The 24,619-nt window shown below is 33.4% G+C and overlaps 1 protein-coding gene and 1 non-coding gene across 2 annotated transcripts; both read left to right on the top strand.

Moving 5' to 3' along the window:
- Positions 1-5,202: 5,202 nt before the first annotated feature.
- On the top strand, positions 5,203-5,309 carry LOC121219701 (small nucleolar RNA R71). The gene has a single exon (XR_005916592.1). It is a non-coding gene; the product is annotated as a small nucleolar RNA R71 (small nucleolar RNA).
- Positions 5,310-21,096: 15,787 nt separating this feature from the next.
- LOC107955058 (cytochrome P450 CYP749A22) lies at positions 21,097-23,507 on the top strand. Its single transcript, XM_016890767.2, has 5 exons — positions 21,097-21,472; positions 21,600-21,823; positions 22,096-22,328; positions 22,411-22,789; positions 22,861-23,507. The coding sequence occupies exons 1-5, from the start codon at positions 21,199-21,201 to the stop codon at positions 23,308-23,310; spliced, it is 1,560 nt and encodes a 519-aa protein (XP_016746256.2). The 5' UTR covers positions 21,097-21,198; the 3' UTR covers positions 23,311-23,507.
- Positions 23,508-24,619: the final 1,112 nt, after the last annotated feature.

Below are 24,619 nucleotides of genomic sequence, written 5' to 3'. Positions count from 1 at the left end.
GGGATCAATCTTTGCATCTAATTAATTTTACTTAGTTTAATAATCACCATCCAAATTATTGAGTTTTTACATCAAATTGTTAATTATAATTTTCCAATTAATCAGTTAAGCATATACAGTCCCGATGGAGACGATAACTCATTTTACTTACTTATTACTTGAACAATTGTGTACACTTGAACAAACCACGTTACAATCGGTGTTGGCATAATATAGATATAAAAAATTACAGGGAGCCCATCGGTGCATATTGACTGAGCTGACGGATGAGTCCGACAGCAAGACCTAACACTTTCTTCTTATTTGAATATTACTAATTGTACTTATGGTATATCCCGCAAACCTAGTTATTAATATAGGTCAAAGATAGGTTTAACAAGCACTTTAAAAATTTCAGTGATCAAAAATTCAAAAAAATAATGTCACTATCATCACAAAGATAATTCTATGTCGCAACAGCAAGGGCAGTAACAAAGAAGTTCAAAATTTGACCTAATTTCGTGACATCACTAACCTGTGTCGCGACATTGAAGACAATTACTCTAAATTCTAAAGCTGCAGGGTGTGTCACGACATCAAACCCTGATGTCGTGACATAGGTAGTCTATCAGGAATGTTGTGACACAGAACCCCTGTGTCACGACATTGCTGTAATTTTTTACAGGGTTGACGCGACCTGATTGTGTAACCCAACAAAATAATCCTTATTTTACCCAATTTTTAACCTTAGAAACACCTTTTAAACATAAAAATACCCTTCTGACTTAATCTAACTTTATTCTAAACATTTACTCCTCTAAAACCTCTCAAAAACCCATCTTCTCCTAAAAAACCTAAGTTCCTAATCCCTCATTCCAAATTTGAGAAACTACATTGGAGGAAATCAACATCAAAAAACACCAAGAGGAAACACAAACGAGTTTAACAAAATTTAATGTTTAAGAATTCTCAACCTTCTCTTGCTGTTCTATCAAATATCTTTATTATTTTGCTGATAGAATCTAGAAAGGTGCCCTCGTGTAAGAACAAAAGAACTCTTATTCCGGAAACCCCACTTGTTTCTAACGCTATTCGATTGCATAATACCAATATGAAGAAATATTTTTTAGAGTCACAACGGAGACCACTAGTTCAGGAACGAGGGTTTGAACCCTCAATGATCCACTGCAAAGAAATCTAGACTTTGGTCTTTTATCCTCAATTGGAGCAGTTTTGTGTCACTTAAACGAAATAACTAATGCTAAAGTGCGTGGAGAAGACGTTGCAATTTCTCCTAATGATATTTGTGAATTTTATAACATCCCATTTTATGAAAAATATTTTATTAATAATGCGAATCTAATAGGATTTCAAAACATTGACATGGAAGATGTTATAAAATATATAACACAAGGCAAGGGTAGTTGAAACCACAGGCTAGACACTGAGCTTCCCACGAATTTTAATCAAGCTATTATGTTTCCTGTTACTAAAATATGGATGTAATTCATTTGCACTAGAATTGCACCCACATTGAATGTTTCTAATGTTAACGTGTTTCGAGATGTCTTGTTATATGGTATCCTACAGTGAAAACAAATTTATGTAAGGCACTCAATCTTTTGAGAAATAAAATGGTGTGTACAAAGCAAAAAAGCTAGACTCTTCTTCCCTCAAATTGTAACAACTCTATGCGCCAAGCTGAGGTGCTAATGAGCGAAAACAATCAATTTATGAAACCAATGAGGAGTATCGTCGGAGATACATTATATACCCAATATGTCGACCTTCAGCGGAAGCAAATAACTGAATGGAATAAAAGGAGGATAAAAATGGACATACCAGCATCACTCAAATAGAAAGATCACCTAAAGGTTAGAAAGGGAGCTCACGAAGACATAGATGCAAAACTTGACGGAATGATTCAATGGATGCAGGAAAAAGGACCAATAATTCAAGAATTCACAAGGATGGACAGTTTACGCACTCTAATTTATCACCTATATATGTTCAGGCTGACTTTGACTCATCTGGATAAAGGGGTTAATCTTGAAGAGATAGGTTATGTTCAGGGATACCCTGGAACAGAGGACGAGTATGAAGCGGCATTTCAGCCGCAATTTTCTACACCAAAAGTGCCTGCCATATGAAGCCCAACACACCATGTGCCTTCAATGGGTGGGAGCTCCCACAAAATATATGTCAAAGGAAAGGGCAAAGCCCCTATGGAGAAGAGACATTCTCATCCCCTTGATGATTCGGAGGAGGATTGAACATTTCTTTTTCTCGTTTTTAAATTACTTGTATTAATATTTGGATGATTTTAATTTAGACTTTGTTGAAGTAGGAATAAAAAAGAAATTTTTTGTTTTGTTGCACTTTGTTAAATTTTCTATATAAGAACCCAACACGAAAGGGACAAGCAATTCAAGCTAACACGATCAAAAAAGGAAGCACCTACCATTAGTAATCAGAGTGACCATAATCAATCGGGTAACTTCCTTCCTTATCTATTTATGGGCTACACATTGATGAAAATGTTTCAACTAAAGTGTGGGGGGTAACATAGAAAATTTGCTTCAAATTTTTACATTTTTTTTATTTTTGTTGCCTTTCGTGTGCTTGGGCTTGTAGAAATACAAGTGATTGGTGAGCAGAATTTACATAGTTTTCTGTGTTTATGAATAAAGTTTGCATAAGGAAAGGTGATTTTAAAATTTTGACCATTAGACTACTAAGTTCTATATTTCACACTATAAATAGGTAATAAGGAATCAACTGTACCCAGTGATATAGAAAATACAAGGAAATGAGCATGCTAGTACGAATGATAAATAGTTGAATTTGTATTTGTTTGGTTGATTAAATTTGTGCATGTTGAGATATTTAGGGATGACCTAAGAAATTGTTTGGAACACATCCAGAACCAAAAACCTGCCCTAATTATATTTCACCTTTGGTACCAATTTTTGAGCCTGCTGTCACTTCTTGATGAACAACATTACAAGCCTTGAGCCTAAACACATCAATTTGTATTTACCCTTGTTCTTTGGTCCTGCACTACATGATTATAGATGTTTGGGCATACGTATTGAAGGTTTAGTAGATAAATCATGGCAAGCTTGTAAAAATAAAGTGAAATAGTGAAGATTAATGTGATATGAGAATTATTTGTTAACCTTAAAGTGCACAATAATAGAAAAAAACTCATTCATTAGTGCACAAAAAAATCTTAAACTAGTCATAGTTACTATGTTATGCTATTATTTCTTATGTGGAAAGATGAGAAAGGTGAAAGAAGTAGAAATAAGGCGGTGAGTGAGAAAGGGTCATTAAGGGGGAAGAAATAGGGATCAATATAATGTGCCAAACTATTTTCGTGTTTGAAACCCTTTTTTATGCTTACTATTTTTAATTGATTACTTATCCTAAGCTTCAGAACATTACAAGCCAAAAAGTCTTGTGACCTAAATATCCTTATACATGAATGGACATCATATTAGATATGCGCATAAATGACTATTTGTATTCTGCTTAGATAATCAAAGTACTTGTATGATTTGTTAATGGATTTCTATAGATGAGACTATTAATACTTGTATATTTTGTAACATACTGAACTTAGATGTTTGAATTCAAAGGTGGTAAGTGAACTATTCATCATGTTGAAGTTGTTAGTAAGCATGAAATGCCTAAGTCATATACTCTGAAGTCAATATTTGTAACATATTTGATCAAGGGTTGTCATGTTTATTTTCCATCTTTCTTTATGTTGCTTGAGGACAAGCAATGACTTAAGTGTGGGGGATTTTGATCTACCGTAATTCGGTGTAGTAGATTAAACTAGTTTTCACACTTAAGAAGCCTAAATACAAGCATTTTCATTACATTTTAGTTAAGTTTCTTTAGTTTTATTTACATCCAATAAAATGTGCAAATTGAGTCTTTTATTGACTTTAAGGGCCAAATGAGGCCTAAAGGAGAGCTAACGTACTTTGTAACTATCCAGGAGACCATTATAAGGCATTTTAGGTTGATACTAGATGTTATGTCGCAACATGATATGTCTGATGTCACAACAAAGGGAACAAAATGAAGAAAAATCAAGTCTTCCTTTGATGTCATGACATACTCCTGCAGATGGCTATAAAGGAGCATAATGGTTGCTATATCGTGACACAGGTCCTGGTGTGTCGCGACATCGACTATGGGACAGAAATTAAACACAAAATAAGGGCATTTTATCTGCATAATTGAACTTAAAGCTCGGGAACATTAGATGACCTACGGTTAAGGACGACAACCACCTAAAGGCTATAAATAGGCTCCTTTTGGCACATGTTAAAGACACATTTCATTAACCTAGTTTCTTTCTTTAGATTTAGATTTGTCTTTCTTAGGTTTCTAGAGTTTAGTTTATTTGTTCGTTGTTTTCTTTCAAGAGATCTAGATTGTGGAACCATTCAACTTTGTGGATTTACTCTTAATATCAATACAATCAGGCTCATCCATTTGCTCTATCTTATCGATTTAATTAGACTGCTTTCTCTTTACATCGATTATATATTGTTTAGGAATGCCATGAGGAACTAATCATTCTATGAGGGATTAGCGAGTGGAGGTATGATTTGTTAACTATTTTGTAGGGTTACTCAACGGATCAACTGTTTGGGAAAGGGAGAAAGTGAAACAAACCCTAGGCTTGACAACCTCGGGAAGTCATCAAGGTGGGAATTAACCCAAAATTGGTGCTCATCTGTGAACACCTTACTCCTAAACTAGTCTGGACCGTGAGGTCAGGAGATAATTAGTTCTTGCTAACTCATTATGTTAGTGGAAGATTGGAAGATCCTGCTAGGGTAATGACTAGTTGATTGACGAGGAACCCCAGACGATAGTTGGTGGAGATTACCAAAGTGAGCTAATCACCCATAATCACATTTGATTTATTCTTCCTTTTTAATCTCCTGAATCTTATCTTTTTATATTTTTTTATATTTTTTGTACTATAACTGAATGGAAAGTACTAATTAGACATTTCAATGTTTAGGTTAGAATTGATCTAGCGCTCGCCTCCCTTGGTACGATTTTCGGAGTACCCACCCACTCTGTTGTAAAACTACATTACAACTAGACCTGTATACTTATGGATATCGACTTATAATTATATATATTAGTGTAGTATTCACACTCTGGACATTAGTACGTCCAGAGGCGGTCAGTAACCCTTGATGAGGGCACCTTGTCAAAAGATCATTAAATCTCTCTCATACATCATATAATGTCTCCAAATCAATTTGAGAAATAGAAGAGATGTCTTTCCTCAACTTACCTGTTTTAGCTTATGGGAAGTACTTCAACAGAAACTATTTAGTCATCTAATCCCATGTCATGATAGAACCCCATGGAAGTGAATTCAACCACTATATTGTCTTGCTCCTTAAAGAGAATGGGAACAACCATAAGCGTATGGCATCATAAAAAATGCCATTAATCTTGAATGTGTCACAATTCTCTAGAAAGTTAGCCAAATGAGCATTCGGATCTTTATCTTCCAGCCCATCAAATTGAACATATTGTTGTACCATTTGAATTGTGTTCAGCTTGAGCTCAAAATTATTTACAGCAATAGTCAGTCTAACGATACTCGATTCAACCCCAATCAGAGTAGGCTTAGCATAATCAAACATAGTACGAGGAGCAGGAGGTGTAGGAGGCTGCTGATTATTTTGATTGTCATCTATCTCTACAGTAATATCCTTTTCCTCTTGATCATCTATTAAAATCGGTTGAACTTGATTTGCTTCTCTAACCTCTCTACAATTTCTGCGAGTAGACTTTTCAATTTCACTATTAAACACTAATGGTTCCAACGAGTTTCCTCTAGTCATAAACCAAAAGAACCTGTCAAATCAAACAAACAAAAAATTATAATGTAAAAGTTAAATTAAAAAATATTAAAATTAAAATAAAAATGGCTAAATTAATATAAATAAAATTTTCCTAATACTTTAGTCCCTAGGAACGACTCCAAAAACTTGATGTCCATAAAACCAACTATATATTTGACAAAGGCAAGAGCACCTATCAATTAATAGTATACCTACGAGGAGCAAATATATCATTCCCACGAAAACTAAAAGGACTAGTAATTGATGTCTTTCTATTATTTAAATGAATAATTGGAGCGATTGATTGATAACTAAAATCCATTAAGTTAATTAACTACGAACGTGACAAAGAAAAAATTAGGAAAATAATAGAGCAAACAACCAAGAAGTGAAACAACACACATGAAAGAATTCACCCAGATTTCATCTGTCATTATCAATCTAAATTACGCAATTTCTTCACTTAGTATCTTCATCCGTAGAAATCCCTAAATTATGCTAATATCTCTCTTCAACAATAAGAGCAACTGACTCTAAGTTGATTAAACGAAATTTTTTTATAATTAAAACCCCTATTATCGCATTAACTCAATCTATGAATTCCCCTGTTAGATTTGACTCTAATATGATAGATTTATGTCATCTTATTTCTAGGATTGCATGCAACTCCGCTCAATTACACTAGATCTACTCTTAAATAGGGTCTATTCCTCCTTTGATTTAAGCACATCAAACATGGATTAATAATCTATAAATATCAAACCAAGAATTAAGCACACGTAGTTAAGAACAAGAAACTAAGTCTTTATTGCGTAAAATAAAAATCAAAAAAAAATCTACCATAGGATTCATCTCCCTAGGTATTTAGAAAATTAGTTTCTACTTGAAAATAAAAATATTCAGGATATAGTATAACCACAAGAAATAAAGAAACTCAAAATAATCCCTAAAGGAATCAAAAGGGAATCTTTAGTCTTGATGGAAATATGCTTCAAAATTGGCTTCAATGGTGTTTTTCGAGTTGTTTTCTTGAGTATTCTATGACGACTCACTTCTATCTTCTTATTTTTGTCATATATAGATCTCAAAATGCCCAAAAACCCTAAAAATCTCGTTTTCCCATTATTTGGAGTGCAATTCGTGAAATCAACATGGCCTGCCACATGGCCATGTGGTAGCTCGTGTGGCTCAAACGGTTGTATGTTCAGGCTATATGGCTCCTATAACTTGCTTATATTTAATCTTCGAGAATTAAATTTAATTTTTGTTATGTTATTTAAAAATGTAAGGAATTTCACATTACATAAGAAGAAAAGCAAGGGATTAGGAGTTTATTTAAAAAAATGTAATACCCCGAAAATTACTACAGTACGAAAGTAAGATAATATCCTTGATATAGTAAAATAAGGAAATAAAGTGATAAAAAGGGGTAATATTGAGTTATGTCAACATTGGGAAGTATATTATGAAATATTAATTCAAGAAAATGATTAAATTGCAAAACTGAGAAAAGTTTTGTTGCCCAAGAGTAAATACTTAAAGTTTTAGGGGTTAAAGTGTAAATATGAAAATTTTGAAGTACCAATAGTGTAAATATTTTAAGGGTGTAATAATTTAGAAACTAAGGAAAATGGATGAATTAGGACCAAATTGAAAAGGTGGAGAATTTTAAGGGGACTAAATTGTAATTTTACCAAATTAAGTGATGACTCAATGATGGAATTTCAAAAGATTATAAAGGGCAAAATGGTCAAATAGAGAAAGAGAGAGAATTCTAGAAGGCAATGATCATGTTTGTGATATTTTTAATTAATTAATTAGATAAATGTTATTTAATTAATATTTTATTAAGATTTTTAGTATTATTGTATTATTCAATTATTAATATAAAAGGGAGGAAAGATGATGAAAAAATTATCATCTTTCCATGCAACCAATGTTAGAAGAGAAGAGAAGAAGAAATTTTTGTTTTCTTTACAATTTGGTCATTTCACCAAAAATTCACTATTTTCACCTAGAAATCAAAAGAATTTCCATAGCTTCCAAGAGAGAAAATTAATAAGGAGACAATGGGGAGCTAGAATGTCAAGTTAGATTTAAGAAATAGAAGCTGGAGGAGAGAGAAAATCAAGTTAAAGATTGAAATCAATAGCACAAGGTAAGAACATCAAGATTTCAATATATTTTTAAGTTTGATATTGTTGAAAAAAGCATGGAAATGATGTTATAGTAGAGTTTTCTTAAATAAAGTATTACGTTCTTGATATATTAGCGAAGGGAAATAAGTGAAAATGATGGGAAATATTATAGAGAAAGGGAATTAGGGAGTTATAAACTTAGTAATCAACATCTTGCACTAAAACAGTTTTAGACAACAGCAGTTGGTTAATTTTGAAAAATCACCATAAATTGTGGAAATCGAATTAGAGGATGAAAAAATGGAATTCAAGCTTATTAAGTCTAGTTTCTCATAGAAGAAACGGTCTAAGTAATGGAATTGTAAATCATGAGATATAATAAATTTTGTGAGACAAGGTCAGAATGAATTCGGGTTCCCCTATTCTGATTTTGGAAAATCATCAAAAATTGAATAAAAATAATTATGAGTTACACTTTATATGCTTAGAATCCTTATTGAGTCTATTTTCAAAGGAAACAAACGGAAATATCCAAATTCTGTACAATGAGATAATTAATTTTTAGTGAAGAGGACTTTGAACTCTCAAACAGTGAAACAGGAGAAATTTTAAAGAATAAACTGTACTTATTGGCTAAACTAAAAACTCTAAAAATCTTATGATAAGAATATATGCGAGTCTAGTTTCATAGGAATTTATCGGATCTTAATTTGGAGTTCTGTAGCTCAAGATATAAATAATTTAGTGACTATGACTCAAGTGGATAGCTTTGAATTAATATATAAATAAATGGTGGAATTATAGATAATGTTACATATAAGCATATTATACATTAAGGATCTGGAATGGAGAGGAGGAAAATAAATGATTATTCAACTAGCATGTGATCTCATTAAAAATGACCAATTTGCATATTTTAGGTTCAATGACTAAATTGAATAAAAGTAATATTTTAAGGGTAAATTGGTAAAAATGTCAAAAAGTGACCAAATTGCATGAAATGAATTGTTTTATTATTTAAATTAATAAATTGAATGAAATATTAATTTATATCAAGATTTGGTGGAAATTCGAGAAAAATAGAAAATTATCAAAATGCCCCTAAATTTTGGTATTTCTACAACATAGCTTGGTAAGTTCGTGTAACTTGAATTATATTCATAGATGATTGAAATATATATATTGGATTGAGAAATTGATTTAAATTGTGAACATGAGAAATTGTGACTTGAATGAAATAGAAATGAAGCTTTGAATTACATGAGTAAATATCGGGTCTTGTAGGCCCTATTTGTTATGAATATAATATTTCGAGGATATGTTGTAAAGAATTATAAAAGTAAGTTAATAGTTTAAAAGTTTTACTTTGGATGAAATTTTGTAACTCAATTTAATACGTATGCAAATGTATGTCTTCTAGTAATGCCTAGTACCCTATTCTAGCGTCGAATACGGGTAAGGGGTGTTACAATGTGACATCGCCAGATTCGGTCATAATGTTTAGACCGAGTTTGGGGTGTTACATTTAGTGGTATCAGAGCTATGGTTTAGTCGGTTCTCGGACTAACATAGCGTATGTGAGTTTAACTATACATGTCATATTATTACTCGTGATAATGTAATATCTTCCGACTCCAATGAAATTGTTTTGTAATACAGTGATGACTTCTAACCGAGTTGTTTCCAATAATGCTAAAAAAAAATTTATGTTGAGGTGATTGAAATGTGTTTATGATGAAACGAAATTTAGAAATGTATGAATAGAAAATTCATGATAAGTATGTGTTAACATATGATGTAAGACAACCATGAGTTGAGAAATGTAGAAACGTAGAATAAAATGAAAGTTTATATGGTGATATGCTCATCCGCGTTTGCTTGGCGCGCATATGATGTTATGTGCTCAACATATTTTTGATTAAGTAAATATGGTAAGTAAATACACACAAATAGATGGAATGTATGTTTATGTACACTTGCTTGAATAAGTGTAATCAATATGTTTATATGATAGAATCTTATGTTTAATTGTTAAATTAGAAATAATATGATTTTGTTTATGTCTTTGCTATTAAACCATGAATATTATAATAGTATGAAAATTGAATTGAAAGATCAAATTGAGTAGAACACAGGAATGAGTATTTTCGTTTAATGATATGTGATGAATTGACGGAAAAGACAATAGTTGGACCGTTGCAACATGTGATATGTGATTTCTGTATAAGACCATATCTGGGATATGGCATCGGCGTGCGATCTCGTATAAGAACATGTCTAGGACATGGCATCGACATCGATATGTGAGCCAGTGTAAGACCATGTCTGGGACATGGCATTGGCATTATTGAAATTATGAGAGGTCCCATGTAAGACCATGTTTGGGACATGACGTTGGCACCGAGATGAGAGGTCTCATGTAAGACCATGTCTGGGACATGGCATTGGCACCGAGATGAGAGGTCCCCCGTAAGACCATGTCTGGGACAGGGCATGGGCATCGATATGAGAACTCTCATGTAAGACCATATCTGGGATATGGCATTGGTAGTACAAGAAACATCCCATGTAAGACTATGACTGGGACATAGCTTTGGCATGTTATATTTAGATAAGAGACCTGAGTATCCTTAGTATTCCAAGTAATTCAACGGGCTAGTAAAGAAATTATGTTACATGAAAGTTCAGGTAAAAGTATGATAAATAGATTCGGGTGAGTATAAGGATTAAAAATATTTTAGTTATCACTTGAGAAAAGAATTTCAATAAGGAAAGAGTAAGTTATAATCATGAGTTGTTTAAGCAAGCAAGTAAGTAAACAAGTAAGAGAGTAAATAAAGAAGAAGTTAAATTTGATGAGACAAAATATTCAAGTATGATAACTAAAAGAATGTATGTATTAATTGGAAGTTTTTTTTTAATGAATGGAATAAAGTGAGGTTCGTGATAACAGAATTAGTCAGAGAAATTATAATTAAGTGGTAAAGATGTATGTGTGTGAAGATTATAGTCGAAATGAACATGATGATCTTTTCTAGATATTATATATATTATTTTATTCTCAGAGATATGTATGTGTAATTGTTCAGTTCTGATAGAGTTCTTATGTTGTGAGAATGTTACCTAATTTTAATGTTAGATGAAACGCCTGTTGGTCTGGTTGGTTTATGACCGGTTATTGTTCTGATTTGCATGCATATTTAGAAAGTGTATTTTTTTGCTATAAGAAATATTGTGATGATGACTAATTTGCAAAACATGTAAATGTGATATGTGAAGTACATGATATGGATTATTAGTAAATTACGGATGAATAATGAATTTTGAAATATAATACATGTATTAAATGTAGAGAAGATATAAATATACGGATTATTGATACAAGAATTAAATTGTAAAGCATGTAAAAGCATTATGAGAAAAGTGTAAAAGTGATATGCATGCATGAAATAACTTGCCCAAGTAGACGAGATTAGAACTATTAGGATATTAAGGGAGTTTAGTGTGCTCTCTGATTATTAGCACATTCATGTTCTCTGTATAATACTTTAGTGCTTTCTGTTTAATAGTGCATAATAATGCACCTCTGTATCGATTCCGTATATCCTAAGTATTCTATTTAATCTATTGGGCCTCTGCTAAAAAAAGATAAATAATTTTCATTACAAGGTAAATATTTACCTCTTATTCATGTTTGAAATATTAAATTAAAAATAAATTGTGAAATGAAAGGATAGAAAATGAATACAAATACTAAGCTAGGTACATATGTACAGAAGGGAACTATAGAATGATAGAGATGACTTTAAGAAAACTAAATGAAGAAAGGACTTCTGGTTATGAAAAAAGAGAGGAAATAAGAACTTGACTAAGTAAAAAGAATAATATTATTGAAAAGGAAGTACAAAATGATATAAAAATTAGAAATGTTAGTGATAAGAATGGATAGAAAATGATAATTGAAAGAATATAGAAATGATGAACTTCATGATCAAAATAAAATAAGGAAATTTCGAGGACGAAATTTATTTTAAGGGGGAGAGAAATATAATACCTCGAAAATTACTACAGTAAGAAAGTAAGATAATATCCTTAATATAGTAAAATAAGGAAATAAAGTGATAAAAAGGGTAATATTGAGTTATGTCAACATTGGGAAGTATATTATGACATATTAATTCAAGAAAATGATTAAATTGCAAAACTGAGAAAAGTTTTGTTGCCCAAGAGTAAATACTCAAAATTTTAGGGGTTAAAGTAAATATGAAAAATTTGAAGGACCAATAGTGTAAATATTTTAAGGGTTTAATAATTTAGAAACTAAGGAAAAGGGATGAATTAGGACCAAATTAAAAAGGTGGAGAATTTTAGGGGGACTAAATTGTAATTTTACCAAATTAAGTGATGACTCAATGATGGAATTTCAAAAGATTATAAAGGGCAAAATGGTCAAATAGAGAAAGAGAGAGAATTCTAGAAGGCAATGATCATGTTTGTGATATTTTTAATTAATTAATTAGATAAATGTTATTTAATTAATATTTTATTAAGATTTTTAGTATTATTGTATTATTCAATTATCAATATTAAAGGGAGGAAAGATGATGAAAAAATTATCATCTTTCCATGCAACCAACGTTAGAAGAGAAGAGAAGAAGAAATTTTTGTTTTCTTTACAATTTGGTCCTTTCACCAAAAATTCACTATTTTCACCTAGAAATCAAAAGAATTTCCATAGCTTCCAAGAGAGAAAATTAATAAGGAGACAATGGGGAGCTAGAATGTCAAGTTAGATTTAAGAAATAGAAGCTGGAGGAGAGAGAAAATCAAGTTAAAGATTGAAATCAATAGCACAAGGTAAGAACATCAAGATTTCAATATATTTTTAAGTTTGATATTGTTGAAAAAAACATGGAAATGATGTTATAGTAGACTTTTCTTAAATAAAGTCTTATATTCTTAATATATTAGTGAAGGGAAATAAGTGAAAATGATGAGAAATATTATAGAGAAAGGGAATTAGGGAGTTATAAACTTAGTAATCAACATCTTGCACTAAAACAGTTTTAGACAGCAGCAGTAGGTTAATTTTGAAAAATCACCATAAATTGTGGAAATCAAATTAAAGGATGAAAAAATGGAATTAAAGCTTATTAAGTCTAGTTTCTCATAGAAGAAATGGTGTAAGTAATGGAATTGTAAATCATGAGATATAATAAATTTTGTGAGACAAGGTTAGAATGAATTAGTGTTCCCCTATTCTGACTTTGGAAAATCATCAAAAATTGAATAAAAATAATTATAAGTTATAATTTATATGCTTAGAATCCTTATTGAGTTTTTTTCCGAAGGAAATAAATGGAAATATCATTCGAATTTTGTACAATGATAATTAATTTTTAGTGAAGACGGGTCGAAAACTGTCAAATAATGAAACAGGGGAAACTTTAAAGAATAAATTGTACTTATTGTCTAAACCAAATATTCTAAAAATCTTTTGGTAAAAATATATGTGAGTCTAGTTTCATAGAAACTTAGCATATCTTAATTTGGAGTTCTGTGGCTCAAGATATAAATAATTTAGTGACTATGACTCAAGTGGACAGCTTTGAATTAATATATAAATAAATGGTGGAATTATAGATAATGTTACATATAAGCATATTATACCTTAAGGATGTGGAATGGAGAGGGGGAGGAAAATAAATGATTATTCAACTAGCATGAGTTCTCATTAAAAATGACCAATTTGCATGTTTTATGTTCAAGGACTAAATTGAATAAATGTAATATTTTAAGATTAAATTGGTAAAAATGTCAAAAAGTGACCAAATTGCATGAAATGAATTGTTTTATTATTTAAATTAATAAATTGAATGAAATATTAATTTATATCAAGATTGGGTGGAAATTCGAGGAAAATAAAAATTACCAAAATGTCCCTAAATTTTGGTATTTCTACAATTTACCCTAGTAAGTTCGTGTAACTTGAATTATATTCATAGATGATTGAAATATATATATATTGGATTGAGAAATTGATTTGAATTGTGAACATGAGAAATTGTGAATTGAATGAAATGGAGATGAAGCTTTGAATTACATGAGTAAATATCAGGTCTCGTAGGCCTTATTTGTTATGAATATAATATTTCGAGGATATTTTATAAAGAATTATAAAAGCACGTTAATAATTTAAAAGTTTTAATTCGGATGAAATTTTGTAACTCGGTTTAATACGTATGCAAATGTATGTCTTCTAGTAATGCCTAGTACCCTATTCCGGCGTCAAATACGGGTAAGGGGTGTTATAATGTGACATCGCTAGATTCGGTCATAACGTTTAGACCGGGTTTGGGGTGTTACAGAACCTATATCTTATATTGTTTAGAAAAATAAAAAGCAATAGGATCTTGTGTCAATGTAAAAACTTATAAACTTATTTGCACTAAAATCAAATATTAATTTTTTATATCATTATTTTAAATTCCTCCTTTATTTTCTTATTTTAAAGTATTAGAAGGTGGGATTAAATATTGGTTGAACAATGCTATGACTGAGTGTTCTACATAATTTTCATCATAATCGGAATACTTTTAATTCCAGAAATGGTCTACTATTTCACTAATTGATACTCAAAGGCGAACACTAACGAATGTACCAAATGAAAACTAAGATATAGAAATTAAGTGGAAATTAGAAGCAACGAGCTGAAAATGAGAGAAACCAAGAATGTTAAGTATGTGTAAAAAAATGCTTTAACATAAATAAAGAATGAATTCTTTTGAGAAAATTAATTATTAATGAATTCTTTTGAGAAAATAAATTCTTATTATTCCTCATTTGTTGATTTAGTAGATCAAGTGTGTTTATATACAAGAATGCATAGGAATAACTGCTGCTAACAACTTATGAGCAGCTCACTAATTGCACAACAACCTAACAGAATTCACTTAAGGATATACTTTAGCATTCACCCATCTTCCTGAGAGGTAGGACCCGAAGAAGACTACGAAATCAAGAAAATACAGAAGCCGACAGAGGCTTTGTGAGGATGTCAGCAACTTGATCACACGTCGGCACCTCGCTAATAATGAAAGAATGACCAGCCCCTTTGTCATGAACGAAAAATAAGTCAAGATCAACATGCTTGAATTTAGAATGTAAAACGAGATTAGCAGCTACTGCAACAGCACTGGAGTTTTCACACCAGATAGTAGGAGTATCATCAGAGCTAAGTTGCAACTCTCTTAGCAAAGAAACTAACTATGTGATATCACTAGTTGCCTCAACCAGACTCCTATACCCTGCCTCAGCCGTAGAACAAGATACTAGTTGTTGCTTTTTAGAACACTAAGAGATAGGTGTGTTTCCAAAATAGACACAGTAGCCAGTTGTCGAGCATCTATCATCAAAACCCAAACCTCAGTTAGCATCGGCATAGCCAATCAAAGATAGTCTGTCCGACGGGCGAAAAACTAATCCATAATCAATAGTGCCACGTAAGTACCGTATGATTCATTTTAACGCAACTAAATGAACACTGGTAGGTGCATGCATGAATTGATATATTTGATTTATCGCATATGCAATGTCAGGCCGAGTAATTACCTCATATTGTAAGGCACCAGCAAGACTTCTATATTTCGTAGGATCACCCAAACAATCTCCCTCATCTTTAGACAGCATAGAAGAACTGGTCATTGGTGTGTGAACACTTTTAGCATTAGCTAACGAGCTTATGTCAAACAGATTCAAAATGTACTTACTTTGGCAAAGATGAATACACCCAGCAAATGATAGAGTAACCTCAATGCCCAAAAAATAATGTAGATCTCCCATGTCCTTAAGAACAAACTCATTATGTAACTATTGAACAAAATCATCAATACTACTAAAGGCACTTCCAGTAACGATAATATCATCTACATAAACCAACCCATCCATACTTGAGTTATTTGTAACCCGAACAAACAAAGAAGCATCAGATTTGGACAAAATAAAACCTGCAGAAACAAGAAAGTGTTTTAATTTATCAAACCACGCTCGTGAAGCTTAGCGTAGACCATATAAGGCTTTTGCCAGATGACACACCAAATGTTCTCCACTCGGACCATATTGAACAAACCTTGCAGGCTGGTGCATGTACACCTCTTTAGTAAGATCACCATCCAGAAAAGCATTGTTGACATCAACCTAATGTAGCTACCAGCCTTTGGAGATAGCAATTGACAAGATAGTTCGAATAGTAGCAAGTTTAACCACTGACAAAATATTTCTTTAAAATCGCACCTGGGCACCTGAGAGTAACCTTTTGCCACTAAACGATCCTTACGACAAGCTATAGTACCATCAGGTTTTATCTTTACTTTGAACAACCACTTACATCCAATTGCCTTCTGACCAGTTGGTAAGGGAACAAGTTCCCAAGTGGAATTTTTTATCAAGGCATCATACTTAGCCTGTACCGCCAGCTGCCACTCTTTATTAGTAAATTCCTCAATAATCATGCGTGGCTCATAATCACCAACTTGAACCAGGAAAGTTTTGGGTTTAAAAACTCTTGCTTTGGATTGAGTAACCATGGGATGAGTATTACCCACATCTGGAGGAAAACACGATGCAGTTAGAGTGATGGTGGTCAGAGAGGAGGACTGGGTTCAGCAGACGATGGGGACAAACTGTTTTGCTCACGATCAACACCCAATTCAACCTCTGAGTCAATTGCTACAGCGAGATGAGAACCAGTGTTATCAGACACATTACGAAACAAAAATCTGAAAGGTGAAGACTCAGCTGTCTCATCAGAGAGAGGCTGAACGATAGGAACATAAGTGGAGATGCACCCACCAGACTGAAGAAAAGCCACATTAGTCATAGAAAATAGAAAACGACATTTATCAAACACAACATGACAAGAGACAACCACTTTACCAGATGGTATAAGACAATAATACCCTTTATGTTGAGAATTATACCCTAAAAATGTACACGACTAAGAACGAAAATCTCGTTTGTGATTATTAAATGGACGCAGATATGGAAAACACCAACAGCTAAACACTCGCAAGTGATCATACGTTGGGTCCTACCTATGAAGAACGATATAAGGAGACTGACCTTTCAACACTTACATAGGTAGTCTATTTATTAGATGAACAGCACAGTAGAAAGCGTAACCCTAAAATTCCATAGGTAAATTCGCTTAAGCCAAAAGAGTAGGGCCCACCTCAACAATGCGTCTGTGTTTTCGTTCGACAATGCCATTTTGTTCGAATGTATGCGGGCAGGAGAGCCTATGAATGATCCCATGGTGCACTAGAACTGCCATGAAAGCACGAACCTTACCACCCCAATCACTCTAAAATTTTTTAATATCTTTTTCGAACTGAGTTTTGACCATCTTCTGAAACTGAACAAAGCAGCCAATAGCCTGAGATTTATGACGAACGAGATATATCCAAGTAAAGTGACTACACATGTCAACAAATGAAACATAGTACCAATTATTCCCACAAACAACAGACGCAGGTCCCCATAAGTCGAAGACAACCAAGGCAAACGGATAAGTATATTCAGTAGTAGATTTTGAAAAAGGAAATTTATGAAATTTACCCTTTTTGCAGGCAACAAACATATTATCAAAAGAAGTTTTATTTGACACAATTTGACATTTATCTAAAATGGATTTAACAATAGTAGCGGAGGGATGACCAAGCCGGCAGTGCCATAACGTGAAAACATCACAATTGTCAGAGCGAGACTAAAGCCTAGTGTTGTGAACAAAAGGAACCGCAGTTGCTGAAACAGTAGTGACAGGAGAAAAATGATAGAGTCTATCACGAGTATGGCTCCACAGTAAAATTTCCAGAGTTTGGATGTCCTTAATAACACAGTAAGTCAGATGAAATTTAAAAAAATACGTTATTTTCTTTAGAAAACTGAGAAATAAACAATAGATTCTTCTGTATATTCGGCACACAACACATTAGACAGATGTAGCAATTTATTTCTCGTTGGCAAGACAGAAACTCCAACACACGAAATTTTTACAAGAGTTCTATCGCCCATTAAAAGAAGAGGTGTACCTGATTATGGCATTGACTCATTCAAACTGGAAGTCTCCTTGCAAACATGATGCGTAGCTCCTGAATCAGGATACCAGGATGAAATCCCTACAAGTATAGGAATGTAATAGTCACTACTATCAAAATTAGACCTATATTAGGCCGTATTCACATTAGACCCACTAGTGTTGGAGAAATCGGGTGCTTGCAAATCAGGAATTTGGGGCAACTTAGTACAGGGCGAGGAATCAAAAACACTAAGAACCGACCCAAAAAAAACACGTCCCCTTGGCTTCATTAACCACAGTAACCTGGACCCACTATTTGGCCCATTACTACCACTATTGGTTGGCCCAAGACCTTGTCCATGACCAGTTGAAACCTCAAAAGCAACACAATTTGCAGCCAGCCCAGCTAGCCCAAAATTGTGGCCTGTACTAGTTTGCCCAGCAAGGCCATTAGATGGCCCAAAACACTGGTTTGTTTTAGATTTCCCAAAATTTAGGCCTAGTGCAATCGGCCTGGGACTGCCATCGCATGGCCCAAAATTAAGGCCTGCCCCGTTTGGCCTAAGAAGGCCGCCAAATGACCCAAAATTTGGGTCCGTACTAGTACCCAAAATAGCAACATAGTTAGAGGAAACCCTAGGGTGTGGCATTTGTGGAATAACCACATTAGGAGAGAAACCTTTCCAGTCACAACCGTGACCAAAAACTAGTAACGCCATCATCAAATAAGGCTCGAACTGGCCAAGAACAATTGAAGGAAAAGAGAAAACACTAGAACTCTCGTGGTGACTCACCACATTCAAACCAAGTCCCCCATTTAAGCCCCGTTCATCACCAAAAACCTGAGCTCAAGCTGCTGTTATTGGAGCAGACCCATCAAAGTCTCGATTGAACCAGTAAAAGCAGCATTGAGCCAAGTGCCAAAATCAGCCATAGATCTAGCACTGAATGCGAGAGCGAAAGCCCTTCCTACAACTACCAGTGGGAGGGCGGCCACCACGCATAGGTTCCACCATCGTCGGTGCCAAAGCAGTCTCCACCAGATGAGCATGAATTGGCACCTCCTGCACCACACGAGTCAGACAACTTTCATACTCCAACAGTATATCGACGAGTCTTTACATCAGAAGCAGTTTAGACGAAAATGACTTGAGTGTGAGCACGGTATCGTACTTCGACTTAAACCTGCCAGAATAATTTTCACTTTCTCAACCTCCGAGATCCAAGATCCAGATGCTTCAATCAAGGCACGGGTATTCTAAATCTTAGCCACATATTCTTTAATCGTCATATGTCCTTTCTTGACGGAGTGTAACTCATGTCTTATGCGAGCCAAATTGGCTCCGAGACAGGGGCGAACAGACGAGTTGCGGTGCTTCAGACATCACACGCTGTCTTGGCATCTATAAAACAAGATAAAATAAGACACTAATCGTGGACAACCAAGATGCAAGTAACTTATCTTGCTGAAGAAATAGCGAAGCCTCTAGATTCGGAACCAAAGGATCTTCTAGAGACAGCACAAACTGCAGTGAAGTAGGTAATATACCTTTGGTAAAACTGGTCAACTCATAACCTTTAACAATCAAACGTATAGTTGATTCCATTGAAAAAAAATTAGTTTCATCTAACTTGACAGAATCATGCCTAGGAAATGACTGAACTAACCAAGAACCTGTGACGGAAATAGCACCATGAGAAGCAGAAGCAGAATCAGCAGTGGTTGCCATCAACACACAATAGAAGCAAGTCCCCAAGACTTAGGAGACTGATACCATGTAAGTATGTGTAAAAAAAATTCTTTAACAGAAATAAAGAATGAATTCTTTTGAGAAAATGAATTATTATTATTCCTCATATGTTGATTTAGTAGATCAAGTGTGTTTATATACAAGAATGCATAGGAATAACTACTGCTGACAACTTATGAGCAGCTCACTAACTGCACAACAACCTAACAAAATTCACGCAAGGAAATACTCTAGCATCACCTTTCAGGTTTAGGTTAAAGTATATTTTTACAAAAGTATTGAAAAATATGAAACGATTGGTCTGTTTTTATATTTAGGTGAGTTGAAATTTATCGAATCAAATTTTTGAATTGCGTTGATATTGAGAATTTTATCTAATCCACCAATTAAAATTATATCACTTGTAGAAATTTTTTTTGAGAACCAAATCGGATCGAATTGAGAAAGTTAAATCAAATTAGAATGTTGAAAAATTAACTATCAAAATTAATTGCCAAGCCACGTACTTAGAAATAATATATTATGAATTCTATAACAAAAAATATAAAAAAATGCATTATGACATATTTCTTCCTTTAATTTTATATAAAAAATCATTTTAACCTTCAATTTAAGTTTTCATTTTTATTCATAAAATTGCGTTATTTTTCAAATCACCCTAAAATATAAGAAAAATTTAAAAAATGTTAACTTTACTGAGGTTATATCCACATGACAATCCATATTTATGCTATCTAAATAATTAATTAATTTTAAAATTTTAAAAAATTACAAAAATTACAAAAATTCTTTAAAAATTAAAATTATTAAAATTATAAAAAAAGTATTTTTAATTTTTATAATTTTTTAAAAAATAATTTCTAACGTGACAATCTGTGTATGCCATGTCAATAAAGTTAACAAACGTTAACTTTTCTATCTATTTTGGAGTAATTTGACAAACAAGTCAAATTTTATGAGCTAGAAGAGATAAATAATTAAACGAAAGGTTAAAACAATTATTTTATAAAGTTAGAGGGTCAAAATAGTCATCAACACAATAAAAAAGTACAATGGAAATAAAATATGGGGCGTTAGGAAGATGAAGAAATTAATAATAGATAAACGGTGTGATGTTATGAGGTTGACATTATTAATATGTTTAATGAAAAAAGTAGTTAACTGAAACCGAAAGAATGTGATAAAATATTCACAATAATAATTCAAATTAAGCCAAAACCTCAGGCAAACAGCAGCTACTTTTGTTTGCTCTTCACCTTTCAACCCATAAAAGAATGGCCAATATACAATCAAATTAACAAAGCAATACTAACCTTCCATAAATTTTCAATTAAGAGAGTTCGTAAGAGAAAATCAAGCGAAATATGGGAGATCCAATATTGATTCTCTCAAGCTTTGTTTGCCTCTGCCTGCTTTTAGTTCTCTTCAGATTCTTGCACAGATTTTGGTGGACTCCAGTTTACATACAGTATCGACTAGGTTCACAAGGAATTAAAGGTCCTTCTTACAAGTTCATCCATGGAAACACCAAAGAAATGTTGAAAATGAGAAACGAAGCCTTAAGCAAACCCTTGGGTTTATTAGATGATATATTTCCCAGGGTACTGCCTCACGTTTATACATGGATGAATAATTATGGTATGACTTGCTTCGATCTTTATTTCTGCCTGATTTCCAGTTCCAAAACATATAATACCCATCCTTAAAAATCATCCATGACCATAATTTAAATCCTTAATCGTATTCATTTCCTTTTTTGGAATAGGGAAGAATCACCTTAGTTGGAGAGGTGGCGAACCTCAATTACTTATAACAGAACCAGAGCTAATCAAAGAGGTGTTAAATAACAGAGACGGATCATATCTAAAAGCGTCACTCCCGTTCTATTCCATGAAGCTAATGGGCAATGGATTGGCGACATCAGAAGGTGAACAGTGGGTAAAGCACCGCAAATTGATAAACCCTACTTTTCAAGGGGAAAACCTTGGAGTAAGCTTCCTAGTTCCAACCATAAATATTTATCATTAATTTTTTTTCCGAGTCTCCTCATATGCTTACTCTAATATTTTTAATTCTATTTTCACTTCATTGTGGTTATTATGTTTAAATCTAAATAAATATTTTTTTTAATTTCACTTTATCTAATTTCACCACATTACAATAATTAATCTTACCTTTACTACTATTTTTAATTTTATTAGAATTAATCTCACTGTACATCTAAATGAACCCTAAAACTCATCAAAGCTGACTTTTGACAGAAAATGATTCCTGGAATGATTGTTAGTGTTGAATTGATGCTACAATCTTGGAAAAAATATCAAGCGAAAGAGATTGAGGTGTCTGAAGAATTTAGGTTATTGACTTCAGATATTATATCAAGGACAGCTTTTGGTAGCAATTACTTAGAAGGGAAAACAATTTTCGATATGATGACAAAATATTCCAACATTATACGAAGGAATATTTTTAAACCAAGGTTTCCAGGCCTCAGGTACTTTCCACCTTAGCCTAATCTTGGACTGGTGCACATTAATTCCCCGAGTTCCTTAATGTCATCTCTCTCTCACTTGCAGTAAAATTTGGAAAACCTCTGACGAGATTGAAGGGGACAAGCTTTTAGGTGTAATGCACAACTCCGTGATGGAAATCATCAAGAAAAGAGAAGAAAAGGTGAAACTTGGAGATATAGATTGCTATGGTACTGATTTTCTTGGATTACTTTTAAAAGCATATCACGATGTTGATGAAAACAAGAGAATCCTTGTACAAGATTTAATTGACGAGTGCAAGACATTTTACATTGCTGGACAAGAAACCATCAATTCCTTGCTTTCATGGACTGTCTTGTTGCTAGCAATCCATACAGATTGGCAAGACAAAGCAAGAGAAGAAGTGATCGAGTTGTTTGGTCATCAAAATCCTCATCCAAATGACTTATCTAAACTACACACTGTAAGAAATTTAGTCACTAATCATTGATTGTATATAATCCAAACGCCTTATCATTTTCCTCACCATTGCAGATAAGCATGATAATCAATGAGGCCTTAAGACTATATCCTCCTACAGTCGCCTTTATCAGGAGAAGTGAAAGAGAAGTTAGACTGGGGAAATTCATTTTGCCAGCTAACATCCAGTTGTTCATTTCAAATTTGGTAGTTCATCGTGACCCTGGAATTTGGGGTGACGATGCTCACTTGTTTAAACCAGAGAGATTTTCAGGAGGAGTGGCTAAAGCTACAAGCAACAATGTAGCCGCATATTTTCCCTTTGGGATTGGTCCTCGGACCTGTGTAGGTTTCAACTTTGCAACTGTGGGAGCAAAGATTGTTCTTATCATGATACTGCAACGTTACAGATTCACCTTCTCCCCAACTTATGTTCATTCGCCGGTTATAAATTTTTTACTCGTCCCGCAACATGGAATTCAGGTTATCCTTCACTCTTTGCAAAGCGATGAAGGTCCAAGTTAGAAAAAGAAAGTAGCAAGCCCCAAGAAAGAGATATGAAACACGGTCATGTGTTACCTTAAACCAAAGTATATAACCTTATGGAATGCTCCAATTAAGATAATATGCAACTTTCTTTCTATTATTCTCATTAAAATATTTGAATATTCTTGTGACAAAGAAAGAAAGTAAAACAGAGAAGAAAAACGAGTTAGAGAAGCAGCAAAACAGATCTACTATATTTTAATTGAAAGCAATTACAATATATATCATTTGCTTCAACAAATACATAACTAATCCCACTAAGTTATCTTGAAACTTTAAAAACATAAATTGTACACAAAATGAATAAACTAAACATGTTATTCAGCACCTAAACACATCGGAAATCTTACCAAGATCGTTATCAACCAAATACAATAAAAACAAACAACAGAACTAAACAAATTAGCACGCAACACGTCTGAGTCAGCATGCACCAAAACATCATCTTGCAGTCCATAGCTCACAGCTTATTTCTCCACAAAATCAGCTAGCACCTCAAACTTCGTAAGACAGCTCGCTGCTTGCCAGTTCCCAAGATAGCTCGCACCTTTTTTCGTCCGAGAGTTTGCTCGCAAATGGTCTGTCCGCATGACAGCCTGCACCATTGTTGTCCGCGAGTCTGCCAGCACCGTGGCTGTTCGCATGACAACTCGTGCCATTGCTGTCCGCGAGTCTGCTCGCTTTTGGTCTGTTTGCGTGATAGCTCGCACCATTGTTGTCCGCAAGTCTGCTCACACTTTGTACAGCTCGCAAGATGAAGAGTTGTTGCATGGTTGGCCAATTCGCAACAATTCTTTACTACAATGTCTTAAGCGATTCATTGTTAGAGTCAAACCAACTTTGTAAGTTGGCTAAGTATTGGCGGCAATTTAAGTTTTCTATAGGGCTCTACAAGGTTGTTTGTAAATTGAAAAAACAAGGTGACAAGAAACTAATTGAAGACTTATTGACAAAGAAATAAAATATAAATAAAAATGGAGAGAGGGGACAACAATAAATTGCTGGACTGAGGAAGAGAAGGAAGATATGAAGTCAGTTAAAGAGGCTACAAATATAAGCCTCGTTTTGGTGTAGTAAAGGTATGAGTGAGGAAGAGAAATAAGATATTTATACTACGAGTAAAAAATTAGAGAAACGAAAGAAGTATGCGTGGGTGAGAAAATGAAATAGTAAAGTAAGAGTTTTGATATATTTATTGGCTAATATAAGAGTCCCTTTCAAATTCGCATTTAAAAGCTAATATACGAAGAAATTTCTTCTGTCTCTTCCTTTCATCGGTGGAATAAGG

This window comes from Gossypium hirsutum, chromosome D07 (genome assembly GCF_007990345.1).
Source record: "Gossypium hirsutum isolate 1008001.06 chromosome D07, Gossypium_hirsutum_v2.1, whole genome shotgun sequence".
Classification (NCBI taxonomy): domain Eukaryota; kingdom Viridiplantae; phylum Streptophyta; class Magnoliopsida; order Malvales; family Malvaceae; genus Gossypium; species Gossypium hirsutum.
The sequence above is the reverse complement of the archived record's forward strand: the minus strand, read 5'-3'. Positions and strand labels throughout refer to the sequence as shown.